At 36.7% G+C, this 15,710-nt stretch overlaps 1 protein-coding gene across 1 annotated transcript in view; it reads right to left on the minus strand.

The window, feature by feature from the left end:
- Positions 1-12,667: 12,667 nt before the first annotated feature.
- The window catches only part of LOC126979893 (uncharacterized), a 60,688-nt gene continuing 57,645 nt past the window's right edge, over positions 12,668-15,710 (minus strand). The window contains exons 12-13 of the mRNA XM_050829470.1: positions 14,435-14,580; positions 12,668-13,582 (exon numbers count right to left, since the gene is read on the minus strand). Of these exons, the coding sequence (XP_050685427.1) occupies positions 13,463-13,582; positions 14,435-14,580 (266 nt within the window). The 3' untranslated portion in view covers positions 12,668-13,462. The remainder of the gene's footprint in view (positions 13,583-14,434; positions 14,581-15,710) is intronic.

A 15,710-nucleotide genomic window follows, 5' to 3' on the forward strand; every position in this document is an offset into this window, starting at 1 on the left:
CAACGCAACTCTTGACCGTTCATGCACGGTTGCCTCACCAGGTTCCATCACATGAATCTCTTGCCTGTTTGCCTCCTCTTATATTAAATAACAGACCTCCGCCGCCACCCTGTTTTTAGTAAGTCGGGCTCAAATAAAAACTCAGCTTAGCAGCCTAGCGAAACTCTCTAAAAAGCTATTCACTCGATTGTATGAAACGTTTTAACATTGATAGATTGATAGATGAAGGCTATAATCTTGTAAAACACGGAGATAGCCGAAATCCACTACGTTTTAAGCAACTGTCCGTTTTCAAACTTACTCAGATTATACTTCGTCGCCAATCACCACACTGTTATTGCTACTTTTTCAAACTTATGTCAAATCACTGCACGTTTCATACTAAACTAAATTTCAATTTTTACTTAGGCAGTCTCGCCTCTTATTACGTATCTAGTATTTATATCCTCTTTGCAGCTTAGTAGCTTTCCCTGTGCCGTATTAATCCTGGTGTCAGAGGTGCCTACTTTGAACAGATTATTTATGTGTCGAGTATCTTTCAGTAAAGAATTCTAGCTTGAAGGATTCCATTATGGAATTTTGTATTTTTTTGTAAGCTGTGTTAATTCTGCAAAGAAAATTTATCAATGTAAGTTGTCTCGCCACTAATTACTTTTTTCGAATTTATATTTTTATTTTATGAAAATAAGGGACGAGACGAGCGCGGTGTTCAGCTGTTGGTAATTGATACTCCCTGCCGCTTACAATGCAGTGCCGCTTAGGATTAAAGAAAAACCCAAAAGTTCTGAGCGGCACTACAACTGCGCTCGTCACCTTGAGACATAACATGTCAAGTCTCATTTGCCCAGTAGGTAATTTCACTAGCTACCGCGCCCTTCAGACCAAACCATAGTAATGCTTACACATTACTTCTTCACGGCAGAAATAGGCGCCGTTGTGGTACCTACCCACAATCTAGCCGGAATCTGGTGCAATGGAGCCTCCCACTGGTATAAATCGAAATTATATATTACGTATACACTAGTAAACATTATATTGTGCTATTTTCCCAATGAGCGTGTTTTACATTCTGTGCGACAGTTGAATCTGTTTCAGCCTAGCATCCAATAGAGGTTTTATATAATTGGCTGTTTAATAAGTTGAAGCCCGGACAAGTAATGACGTCCGAAGTACCCAGGTACCTGACACTATCTTGTTTTTCCCTAGCAAACACGGGGGGATGTGTGAAGGTTCCTTGCACATCTTTTGCGTGGTTTGGCTTTGGTCCTCCATTTTTTGGAGCTATTTTATTTAGGATTATATTGAACCCTTTTATGAGTATCAGTGAGGTTGTAGCAGAGTGCTTCTTGATCGCCAGTATCACCTGCATTGGTAGCAGTCAGGGTTCCATCTACATCAGACAGGCATGAGGTGTATACCGTACAGAGAATTGGTGCAGTACTGACTATTGACCTGCTTTTTGTTGTATACGTGAGTAACACTGAAAATGTTTAGAACTGGCCAGTTAGAAACATTGCTGATGAAACCTTTTTTTCAGTTTCAAGTATAGAACTCTTTTGTAACCTAATGCATTCATTTGTTATTTGTTTTTGTTAATTAGTGGCAAATCTTAAACTCTTGTTACACGTGAAAATGAACCTAACGCGCGAAAATTTTCGGTAAATGATTTATTATGACTTTCATTTTGGGCTTACTCAACAACAAAGCTATGATAGGCTGCGATTAGCATTTCTTAATGAAGCCCCATCTCGTGCCACTATTTACAATTGGTTTAATGAGTTAAGGCGTGGACGTAGCAATCTCAATGATGATCCGCGTGAGGGACGTCCATTAACAGCGGCTACTGAAGATAACATCAGTGCTGTGCGACGCATGATAGAGGAAGATAAAAGAGTGATCTATCAGCAGATACGGGCAAGCCTAGGCATTGGTATGAGTCAAGTTCAAAACATATTACACGAAAATTAAGGCGTACCAGATGGATTCCCCATACTTTAACCGACGACCGGAAACACCTTCGCATGGACTGGTGTCGCCAAATGTTAGATAAGTTCAACGGAAGTGACTCAAATGCTGTATTTGATATCATCACAGGTGATGAAAGCTGAATATATTGCTACGAACCCAAAACCAAAAGACAATCAGCTCAGTGGGTGTTTCCTTTCGAGGATCGGCCAACTAAGGTAAATAAAGGAAGAATTCAAGGAAAAAAGATTATTGCCTTATTCCTTGGTTGGAAAGGTCATTTCGCGAGAGTTGTGCTAGAAGATGGAAGGACAGTTACTGCAGACTGGTATGTCAATCACTGTTTGCCTGTTGTCTTGGAATAAATTCGACAGCAGCGCCCTCGAAGCAGGATCCTCCTTTACCACGACAATGCTTCAGCGCACTCCGCAAAACTGACTGTTGAATATTTGACTATGGCAGACGTCGAGATAATGAGTCATCCGCCATACAGTCCTGACCTGGCGCCCTGCGACTTTTATATATTACCAAGAACTAAAGATAAAATTCGAGGTATTCGCTTTACAAGCCCTGAAGATGCGGTGAAAGCGTACGAAAATGCCATAGAAGAGAAAAAAGATAAGGAAGAACGGGCCCACTGCTTTTCTCGGTTGTTCCATCGAATGTGACGATGTGTAGACAGAAATGGAGATTACTTGTAAAAAACAATAAAAGTATTGGCAACTTTCTACATTAAGCCGTTTTTCATTTTCTAAACATGTTCAGTGTTACCTAGTTATATTCATATAAGGACATTACATTTGCAGTCTGAAAACGGAACGGCAAGACAATGTATGCACACTTTTCTCCTAAGTCATGTGTCAACTGTCACTAATCGAGTTCTTAATTCAACATACTCAACGTAAACTGATTAAATGTTTTACATTGCTGCTTATCCACCAACAGTAATTTAAACAACTGTAGTAAGTGCGGCAATGTACAGATACAGCAGTCGATGCTTATTATGATGCAAATGCGGCATGTTTTATATTTCGGCTTTGATTTGTTCTGTTTATTAAACGTCGTACATTGTCTATATGCATACAAGTTCATTAGATAATAGAAAAAATTAACGGTGTAGTATCTAATATATAAAATTCTCGTTTCCCGGCGTTTGTTACCAAACTCCTCCGACACCGTTTAACCGATTTGTATGAAATTTTCTTGGGTGTCGGGTGGGTCTGAGAATAGGCCAACATCTATTTTTCATACCCCTAAATGATAAGGTTGAACCAAAGTAAATTTTTTTTTAGTTTTTGACAATTTTTTTTATTTTTATTTTTATGATTCAGCATTGAAAAATGCATACAAATTCAAATTTTCGCTATTCTGCGGTAGAGTTGCAAGATGGCAATCGAATACAATAATTATTTTAGTACGATATATTTGGTATATCTGAGAATCGGTTGCATCTATTTGAAATTTTTAAATTACTTTATATGGCAATACAATGTTTGCTGAGTCAGCAGCTAGTCAAGTAATAAAAAAACCAAGTTAAATGGTGTAGACTGTAATAATTAAAATACAATATATCAAAGGTGCTTTTTTATTCATGGTATAAATAAAGTAATAATAACCTTACAACAAAACCATAGATAATTTATACGTCTAGATTAGGGCTTCCAATCCCGCGGCCTCATCTCATATATATCAATCTCGGCGCAAATGCCGACTAAATGACTAAACAAATGCGGACTACGAATTTTCAATCCCGCGGGATCTCGGTATTTGCGGGATCCCGCATATTGAAAATATGCACATTTTAAAACAATGAATTTATCAACTCCACATTTATTTACGTACATATTACTATTAAAAAGAGATCAATCAAATTATACTGTATTTTTCACAAAAATAAACTATAACATATTCTGAATAAAAAGCAAATCAAAACAAAACAAATCGTTTTCAAAAAATACATAAACTAAAATTAAATAATCAACCAAAAAACACATTTTAAACTGATAAATTATTACATAATTATTAAGTTTGTCAGATTTTAATCTTAACTGAAAATGTTTGCGAAGGAAACACAACATGTCCAAACTGTCGTCTGCCAAACTACTGCGTATTTTAGACGCAATATAGCCTGCAGCAGAAATTGTTAATAACTTGAGCTATTAAGAATAATATTTCACGCAGATTATCCTATTTTGCATCGCAAGCACGCTTATTTTCAGTCCCGCAATTCCCGCGGATCCCGCGCCCGTAATCCCGCATCTCGCGGGATTGGAAAATGGCGCTGGATCCCGCAATATCGAGAGGAAGCCCTAGTCTAGATGCTCTCTTGCTGCTAGACAAACAGGCCAGGTTTATTACATTAGTGTGCATGACACGCTACGTCTTACACTCGCGATTTGTTACTCAGTTTGTTTTAGTGTGCGTGCGATGCTGAAAATAAAGGTTAAGAGTTCGTCGCTATTTTTTCGTAATGTTCACGGTTATTTCAGTATATCTAGACGTATTAATTATCTAAGAACAAGACCTATATTATCTACACTACTGAGAAGTCTATAGTTTATGTACACAGCCGATGTATACGTGGTGTAACCATTAAGTGACCATGCGATTAATCCGTAACTGTGTACGGGAGTGTTTAATATCAAAATTTTGGATACCTCTCGTTTGATTTTACAAATACAACAAAGTAATTGATGCCATTTTATTGATTGGATGATGTTAACTATTAATTTACATCTGTAAGTGTTTATTTTTTACCAGTGGGAGGCTCCATAGCACAAGAAACCGGCTAGATTACGGGTACCACAATGGCGCCTATTTCATTACTGCGTTTCGGTCTGAAGGGCGCCGTAGGTATTGAAATTATTGGGCAAATGAGACTTAACATCTTATGTCTCAAGGTGACGAGTGCAATTGTAGTGCCGCTCAGAATTATTGGGTTTTTTCAAGAATCCTTAGCGGCACTACATTGTAATGGGTAGGGCGTCTGAACTACCATCAGCTGAACGGCCTGCTTGTCCCGTCCATTATTTTATTTAAAAAAGAAGTAGTAGTCACAGAATAATCGCCATATGACCCTTAACGATTACAGTCTGTATAAACCAAAGACTTCTCAGTAGAATAATCGACAATGGTGAAAATATGAGATAAATTAATATTAAATATATCCCAATCTGTTCGCCACTGGCCAAATAATTTTAATTAGTAGGTAAAGTTGACTTAAACATATTTTAATTATTCTTATCAGTATATTGGTCCTTATTCTTATAAATAATAATAAATTAAGTACAATTGGCTACTTGACAGATTTTCGAAAAGTGTTTATAATCTATTTTATATTATGTTCTACAATTATTACTTATTCATATCTATCTTTCTATCATATTTTTCACTATAAATTTAAAATTTTGGACATTAATAGTCACGCGAGGTTTTGATTGATGACGTCACAGTTTTTCAAACATTGCTAAATTTTGTTTGCATATCGGGTAGGTCTGAGAATAGGCCAACATCTATTTTTGATACCCCTAAATCATAAGGGTATGGGGTACTACGAGAGATTACCTCCACGTGTGCTATAGGGCCTTCAGTCCAAGGTGAAATGTTCTATTCTCCCGGAATGAAGACTACTGGCCGGTGCATCCTGGGTATCTGTTAGTGACTTTCTGTAGAAATATGGTCTGTCGCTGGCTGATGGCTAAGAATCTCTGAAAACCCAATCCATGGTGTCATACATACAGTGCCAATGGATGCGTGGCTGAGGGGATGCCCAGTCTTAAACGGTGTCTCTCCGAAACCAGGGCGAATCAGAGTAGTATTTAGCCCTTCGGGTGGCATGCGGGGTTCTGCTGTCTGTGAATTTCCTTTTCCTAGCTATTCTTGGAACTTATATAGATTCACATCCGATTTGAAGGAAACCTTGGAACTTTTAGTCTCAAACCTGGAGCGCTCAATATTGAGGTTGAAGATCTTAAGGCGAGTACACCATATGGAACTCATAGGGAGGGCTGGTGTATGTAGGTATGTATGCCCTACTAATAAGACTGGCACGGGTGAAATGGGCAATTAAATCGTTCCAACCGTAAAAAGCAAGTGGGGAGGATGGCATCCTTCCTGTTTTGCTGCAGAAAGGAATTGACATTCTCCTTCCACATTTACTCAGGATCTACAGAGCGAGTTTTGCATGTATACATATCCCAGAACAGTGGACTTAGGTCAAGGTACTGCTTATTCCCAAGGCTGGCAGCCTTGCCTCATCCTTATTGAAAGGTATGGAGAAGGTGATAGACAGGTACATCAGAGATAAGGTTCTACCTAATAACCCCATCCACCGTACTCAACATGCCTATTGTAGAGGTAAATCTATTGAAACCTGTTACGAAACGGTTACTTACTTACTTTACCATTTAGATATACTCGTATATATTGCAGGGTTGAAAGGGCACTTGAGGACAAACAAATTGCGCTTTGCGCCTTCCTAGACATTGAAGAAGCATTTGATAAACTCCCATAAAGGCCTTAGCCGATAAAATGGCCGACTCTACTACGGTAAAATGGGTTGACTCATTTGGCTCTGTGGTCTGGTGCAGAAAAATTGTCCAAAAGAACGTTATTAATAAATTAGGAAGCCTTCAAAGAACTGCATGCGCGATAACAACAGGAGCCATGACGGCCACGCCGGGAGCAGCTCTAAATACACTTCTGAACCTGCCGCCCTTTAACCTATATCTGAAATCCTATATCTACAAAAGGAGGCGAGGGCCTGCATAGAGTAATGACCCATATGCGGACGAACTGGCTCTCAAACTCGCTGCGGCTATTTGAGCAATCCTTACTGAGAAGTCCTGTATTAGACATGGTGAGTGACGGCATGCTGCCGAAATTTTTTTCATCACCAACTTTAGTATGGAATTCCCCACTAGAGAGGACTCGTTAAACAATCGAATTACTTGGAAAAATGGGAGCCTTAAATGGTATACCGATGGATCCAAGTCGGAATCTGACGTTGGCTGTGGAGTCTTCGGATAGTGCCCCAAATTTGGCAAATCTGTCAACTTAGGAATTCTTGCCTCCGTTTTCCAGTCGGAGGTATACGCCATAATAGAATGTGCGGAAACCATCCAAAATAAAGGCTACGTCGGCAAGTGTATTTATATCCACACATATAGTCAGGCGGCTCTGTCCGCTATAGACTCCAACAGAACAGTCTTAAAGCTTGTAGACAATGCCGGACTATACTGAATACTCTGGGAGGAATAAACAGTGTTACACATCGATGGGTTCCAGGACATGCAGGTATCTAAGGCAATGAATACGCCGACGAACTTGCAAGAATTAGTGCTAAAAGCACTCAATTATGCCCTGAACCCTTCTGTGGTGTCCCAAGGAGTCTTGTTAAATCAACCCTTGATACATCATGTTCACAAGAGTGCATTAAACTCTGGAGCAACACTCCGGGATTAACCCATTCCAAAACCCTAATCCAAGCCTTCAACAAAAAGGCTGTGAATAAGGCACTAGGGCTAAGTAGAGGAAACTTACCAGGACATTAACGGGGCACTATAGATTAAACAAACACCTCTCAATCTTAGGTCTCAGAGATTGCAGAGCGTGTAGATTCTGTAATAGTGCAGATGAAACCCAACTACACATTCCCTCTGAATGTGGTCCTTTAATGCGTAAACGTAGCATGTCTTTGGGAAGTCCAATTCTTCAACAACTTGAGATACGTCAGCTCACTGCAAAATACATAATAAGATTCATGAAAAGAATCAATCTTAGCAGTGAGCTAAAGTTAACAGTGGCTATAACAATAGATCACATTGGTCGCAGTGTAACAGGGCTGAACTGAACTGGATCAAAGCCACTTAACAAACCATAACCATAAGGGTAACCCACGCCTAAATATTTTATTTTTATGTTTTTGACAATTTTTTTATTTTTATTTTATTATGTTTCAGCATTGAAAAATACATACAACTTCAAATTTTCGCCCTTCTACGATATACAACTATTTTTGTATCACGATTTTTATATTATTCTGTTCCATGCACAGATCCGCAATAGGGTTGCAAGATGGCAATCGAATACAATAATTGTGGCTATGGCTATACAAGGTTTGCTAGGTCAGCTAGTATTATATATATTTTATAGTTACAACTGTCAAGTAGCCAAATGCAATCTTATGACTTTTGAGTCTAATATAATTCCCGATTGAAAGCATTTTATTATTCACAGACTTACAATATACCAGCATATAAACAACCAAAGTGCGAGAGAGTCTCGTTCATGCACGGTATTATTACTTCTTTGTCACATCCAGGTATATACTTCATCCTAGACAATAAAGAATTAGGTCTATCGGTTGACATAACTAAGACCCGGAATAAGTGGCTAAATTTAAAACTATCTAATTTCATATTTGACACTATACAGTTTAAACAATATGTTATGTTTTTAAAGTGATAACCCTCACTTCTAGGATTAATACACAAATAAAATTTTAAAAACAAAATTTTATGAACGATGCGGGATTCGAACCCACGACCTCCGGCGTTCCCTGCCGGTGCTCTAACCAACTGAGCTAACCGTTCGAGTACCGCCTCGTTATAAAATTCTGTTTGCTTTTTTCAACTCTCAATTCAGTTCGAGTCCCGCATCGTTCATAAAATTTTGTTTTTCAAATTTTATTACTATACAGTTTGTACTAAATTATTACAGTAATAATAACAATGAGTGAACTCGAAACGACTCTTATATTTAGGTTATTATTATGAGGAGTACCGAATATAACACGAAGTTAAAATAATTGGTTTTAAAACTATAACGATATACAAATTCGGAATCAGGAACTCATTTTTAAAAATAATATTACTCGCACGAAAGATTTTTAATTTCCTAAACAGGTCAAATTAATTGTTATAATTTAAGATAATTTATACGTCTAGATAGAGTCTCTTGCTGTTAGACAACCGATAAAAACAGGCCAGGAATATTAGTCGTCACTCGCGATTTGTATGTCACTGTCTCTGCCACAGTCTTTCTGGACGTATTAATGATCTTAGATTATAATTTTAATTGTAATTAATCAATTAACAATTTGTAGAATAGGTTCCAACCGAACTCTAAAAATACCTATACAATAATAGCTCTAAAACTATTTTTTCGAACAAGGGCAGAACATGTACCCACAAAATCTTACGTCGGTTAAGAAACTCTTAAGCTCTACACTTATCTTTATTTTTTTTTTAATTCAATAAATCAAAAAATGTACATAAGTTATTTTTAAACTATTTGTGCGTGTCTTAAGTATACATTTCGCGATACTTTAATTAAATAAGTTATATAGTACCTACGTAAAAATTAAGAAGCAATTTATAGGTTAAAAAATGTTTAATATTATACAAAAGTGAGGAAATCTCATAGAACATTTCAATAATGTGATTCTTAATATATTTTATACGTTTTAAAAACTCCTATCTAGGATCATTGTGAAATGCCCTCACATAAATATAACCCTACGCGTCTAGTACTAACTTGGCCTCTGGTGATTTATGTGTACAAAAATCTATACTACAATCTTCCTTAGCTACATGTGCACCTAGGGCAAATTTAACATTAAGAGCATACATTCAAAATTAAATGTAGATATATGGGGCGTGTATACGTACCGTATATCTTAATATATATAAATCACGTGACACGTTGTTTGTCCGCGATGGACTCCTAAACTAATGAGCGAATTTTAACGGGGATTACTTCATGGAGTGCAGTTTAAACTAACTTGAGAGATAGGATAGTTTTTATTTCGATTTGGGACCCATATTTTATTTTCAATATTTGTTTTGTATGGACATATTTTTTGTGGGAGAATTTAGTAATTGACAGTTCTGCTGTGAAACAATTTCATTATAACAACAAGGAGCTTGTGTTACGAAATAATTCTTGATGTTTTGAATATTATTGGCAAATTCCTATAAAACAGTATTTTTTTACTATCTACAGAACAACGTCTGTCGGGTCAGCTAGTCTAATATATAAAATTCTCATGTCGCGGTGTTTGTAGTTAAACTCCTTCGAAACGGCTTGACCGATTCTCATGAAATTTTGAGTGCATATTGGGTAGGTCTGAGAATCGGACAACATCTATTTTTCATCCCCCTAAATGTTAAGGGTCCACGCCAATTTCTTTTTTAATTTTTTTTGACATATTTTTTTAAATTTGTTTTTGAGTCAGCACTAAAAAATACATACAACTTCAAATTTTCACACATCTACGATCAACAGTTACTTTTGTATCGCGATTTTAATATCGGCAATAGAAAGTTTGCTGGGTCAGCTAGTCTATCTTTATATGTATAATTCTTGTGTGCGTGTGTATGTCACTGAACTCCTCCTAGACGGCTGGACCGATTTGGATGTAATTTTTTGTGTGAGTTCAAGGGGATTCGAGGATGGTATAGATTCACAATTGAACTACCTCCTAAACGGCTGGACCGATTTCGATGATATTTTTGTGTGTTCCAGTGAATTTGAGATTGGTGTGTGTCTTCAGGTGGATTCGAGAATGGTTTAGATTCACAATTAAACTACCTCCTAAACGGCTGGACCGATTTTGATGATTTTTTTGTTTGTTTCAGTGAATTTGAGATTGGTTTAGATTCTCAATTCCGTCCATATAATATAATTCTCTCCGTCCATATAAATAAGAACTCCTCTTAACGGCTGGACAGATTTTGCAAATTTAAGACGTGTGTACAGGACAACGTCTGTTGGATCCACTAGTATATTATATAATTCTTCTGTACATGTGTTGACAGTGAACTCCTCCTAAACGGCTGGACCGATTTGAATGATTTTTTTTGTGGGTGTTCAAGTGGATTCGAGGATGGTTTAGAGCGACAATTGAAATCTCTTCTAAACGGCTGGACCGATTTTGATGATTTTTTTTTGTGTGTTCTAGTGAATTTAAGAATGGTTTAGATTCTCAATTCAGTCCATATATAATTCCTGCCCATGTTAGTGAATTCATGAAAATTAATGAACTCCTAACGGCTGGACTGATTGTTCAAACTTAAGACGTGTTTACAAGACAACGTCTGTCGGGTTCGCTAGTATATATTTACTTATACCGTACCGGAAGACGCAGTGTTGGTAGACCCCCCACACGATGGACCGACGATCTGGTCAAGATCGCCGGAATACGTTGGATCAGGGCAGCGGAGGATCGATCGCTGTGGAAATCTTTGGAGGATGCCTTTGTCCAGCAGTGGACATCTTCCGGCTGATGATGATGATGATATGGGCGTGGCTTAACAGCATGGTTACCCTGTCACCCTCTCACCCTCTCACCGAGTAACCAGGTAAATAGTTTCACAAAACTGTCTAAACGCGATTTACATAAACAAAATCTAACAATTTTTGAACCAATTTAGTGAAAATATATTTTATTGTAAAGTACAATACAGTACAAATGTACGAACTTAATTTTAACTTCAACTGAGACGGTAAAAAACTTAATTTTTTTTTCTCGTCTATCTTTATATTTAGAAATCATAAAACCAGGCCTTTTAGCTAAAATAATAAAAATATAATCAACAGTGTTTTTATATTTTATTAATCTATGGTTTTTTTGAAAGTATGCCCTCTAAGGTGATTATATTGCAACGCTTACCTACTTTATACTTAAAAAGACATTTTTTTTAAAAATATGAGTCGTGTTAAACAAGGGCTTGGTTATTGCTTCGATCAAAATAAACTCCTTTGCGAAAAAATTGGCACTTTTGATTTATTCGAGTATTTTCGTATTAACAGTAATTGTAAAAGGGATTTGATGCAACTAAGGTTTGTAAGACGAGTAGATCTGGTCAAGATCAATGATATTATAGTGTCAAGATCGCTGGATTAGGATGGACAAAGAGGATGTAAATACTACAGGTGCCTGAGTAAAATTTATTTTAGTATGAAATGTGCAGTAATTTGACGTAAGTTTGAAATAGTAGTAAATACAATATGGCGATTGGCGACGAAGTATATTCCGGCTAAGTTTGAAAGCGAACAGTTTCTTGAAACGTAGTAGATCTCAGCTATCACCGTTTTTTACAAGATTATAGCCGTCATCTGTCGATTTATCAATAACTACATGTTTCATACAATCGAGTGAATCGTTATTTTCTTAGAGAGTTTCGCCAGGCTGAGGTTGGATGAGGGCAGCGCAGGACCGACCGTCATGGAGATCTTTGGGGGAGGCATTTGTCCAGCAGCGGACGTCTTCCGGCTGAAAATAATGATGATGAAAACTTCTTATGTTTGAGATTTCCATTGTTTTTTCCACAGAAAAATTTTGGGTGCCCGTTTTTTTGCAAATGGGTTTATATCGATGCCGATTAGGGTCTAAGTTCGAGCAATATGGCGGATTTTTTCACTTCAAATGAGATGTAGACAAATTCTTGAATGTTAGACCACCGAATAATTCTCTTCTATTTAATTTAATTATTCTATAAACATCTAGCATTAAAGAATACTTAATAGGATAAACAATTACCTAACCTTCGAATTGTTATACAATGACATTAGAATTATTATAAAAATATTAGAGTTAAATATAATTGAGTTTCTTAGGTTTATCATTACTAATATAGTATCTTAAATTTATTATATATTTTTACAATAATTAATTTTATTAATAATTATATCGGCACTTTTCTAATTAGCTAGTCTAACTAATATTACCTACATAGATACATCACTAAATGGCTAAATGGACAAGTTGTTAAGTCCAAATTGAATGAGTCTTTATTGTACAATATTTTTAACGTCATAACTGTTTCTATTGGGGCAATGAAGCCGATATTAATACCACCTGTATGCTCCAGAATTGGGTTATTCTTACTATTTATAACTTAGGTCCTCAAGAATCATTAAGATAATTTTTTTAAAGCTATAAGTACCTACGTCTTTAGGCGCGTTATGAAAAAATGATGAGAGTGAAATTTTCATCATTGTAAAACAAAAGTAACAGGTTGAAGTTGGTTCCTAAAATTACGTGACGTTTGCGTCATTCGTTATTTTTTTTGGTTTCTTAATACATTATTAGGACAGACAAAGAGTTCAAGCCCATACAGCCGTATTCATTATTTAATAATTAATTGTAAAAGCCATCTTTGCAAGATTTTTACAAAATTGTTCTTTCTAAAAACGTAGAATAGCACGAGAAATAAATCATTTTAATGATTTTTGCTTCGTCAGGCCTAAGAAGTATGACTTCTTGCGTGCATACATAAGTACACACACCCTTTTTTTCCTCTCAATTCATTCTTTATAATGGCAAGATGTACATAAGACATTAGAGATTTTTTTAGAAACTGTGATAATCATAATGGAAACAACAGGAACAAACATAAATTTGTTATGTCTACTACGGTATTATAGTCTTTATTTTAATTGTAGTAGAATCTGAAGTAGATTAGCAACTCGGAGGACTTCACACAGAGAGAGTCTACATATGCGTGTTCATGGTGATCTCTCCTGTGCTCTGCTCGTACAGCCTTCTGACGTCATCCTGGGACATTTGCGATATAGTTGCTACTCGCTTCGTGTTATTCATCAACGGTTTAACCTGGAAATAAGATATATTTTGGTAAATAATATTTTTGAAACGAAGTTCCTTAACGTACGGTACAGGATTGGCGGGTGGGGGCTAGGCGAAAAGAAGTGTAAGATTTTTTCGTCACAACCCTTTCTATAGTGCAGACTTTATGTCCAATAATAATATTAATCTTTAATTGCATTTGAATAAGGTCAGTTATACAATAGATCTTATTTTATATTGTAGTGTAGGTTCTCCTTAAGGCCTGGTATCCACCAAAACGAAGGGGAGGGGAGATGCGTTTTGATAACCAATCAGATTTTGTTATTTCCACATCTCCTCTCCGCTTAGCTTCGGTAGAAATGGATCAAGACGTCTTCTTTTTTTTTTATGGAATAGGAGGACAAACGAGCGTACGGGTCACCTGTTGTTAAGTGATCACCGCCGCCCACAATCTCTTGCAACACCAGAGGAATCACAGGAGCGTTGCCGGCCTTTACGCGCCGGTGTACGCGCTTTTTTTTCTTCCTTTCGTAGATATCAGTTGACTGATTTCGAGCTCTCACAGCTCACATCTCCGCTATGCAGAGCTCACATCTCCTCGCTACACATCTCCCCTCCGCTTTGGTGGAAAGAACCTGACCGCTTCGCGGCTAATCTCCTCTCGTCTCCTCTCCTCTCCAACTAGGTAGTCCCGCCTCTTATTCCGTAGTATCCTCTTTGCTAGTTTCCTGACCTAAAATGGTTGCATAATGAATAAGTGCTCATTTTCCGTCAGTTATCAACTACCAGTTGGGGCTTCTTAATAAAGGGTGCCGTCTATAGGTATGTGTACCAGACCGGCGTGTAGAATTCCTTAGATAATTGTAAATAATTAGAAACCTTATTGTGACCCATGCCAATGAATCCGTTTGAGATATTTCCGTTGGGCAACGTTCCGTTGTGCACGTTTCCGTTCACAGGCAAACTGTTTGCGAACCCCGCGCCCATTCGTGAAACGGAACGTGTGAACTGTTCTATTGTTGAATCTGTAAACAAAATTAGTTACAATTTTTAATAATTAATGTTCAAATTAATATATTTTATTCATATATTCATTGTCTTTACATTGAAATGGGGGAAACAATAAGGGAAACCATATAAGGTAGGTAATCGGAAATTCTAGTCGATAAATATTTATTTATTTATTAAGGAAACAAACAGACACATCACTATAGTACAAAATTAAGTTAAATAAATATACAAATTACAATATTGGATATATCCTAGAATAGTTTCACTGAGAACACAAAAGAATACAATTTTACAGACATGACAACAGAACGATAAGATAAGTGAACAATAGAATATTTAGGCGAATACACAGTATTATATAAATCAAGACACAGACAGGGATATAATAATGAATAAAGATACAAGGTTTAAGGTAAGGACAGTAATTGTTGTTTTAACTTAGTCTTAAATGCAGCAGTCGTGGAGTGCGAAAACAGGTCGACATTAATGTAAGAATCCAATGATGAACACATTCTGTGAAGAGGCGCGTGAAACCCAATATTGGTTCGTCATAATTTGTCAAGTAAGCTTTATGCCTCCCCAGTTTCTCGGTTGAGAGGTTAAGAGAGTGATATAAAAATAATAAAATAAATAAAATTCCACCACCGGACATCACGTCAAAATGCGAATTTCCAACCGCATCATGTTGATATGTCATTCCGCGGGTTTACGAGGATTTTCTTGATTCGCACTGTCACTTTGTGGAATCAATTACCGGCTGCATTTTTCCCGAACCGTTACTACTTAGAAACGTTTCAGCTAAGAGCTTTAGATAATTTATTCCTCTAGATAGACTGTGACAGCTGTGAAAAAGTCGAAAAAAATTGAGTTTTGACCGTTAATTTTTCATTTGAGCAATACACACACACTAACACACAGTTAAACAATTTGTTATTTTTTAATGTGACAACCCTCATTTCTGGGATAAATAACAAATTAAATTTGAAAACACTTCTCTCAATAAAAGCTCTTTTTAATCTAAACAACAAATCTAACAGATTTGTTGTTTAATAAGAAAGAATGATAAGAAAATCTTTTGATTTTCTTACCATTTAGACAGCGGAGTCATTAAAAGATTGTCGATTTGCGTTAGACAGGAGGGATC

This window comes from Leptidea sinapis, chromosome 4, assembly GCF_905404315.1.
Source record: "Leptidea sinapis chromosome 4, ilLepSina1.1, whole genome shotgun sequence".
Classification (NCBI taxonomy): domain Eukaryota; kingdom Metazoa; phylum Arthropoda; class Insecta; order Lepidoptera; family Pieridae; genus Leptidea; species Leptidea sinapis.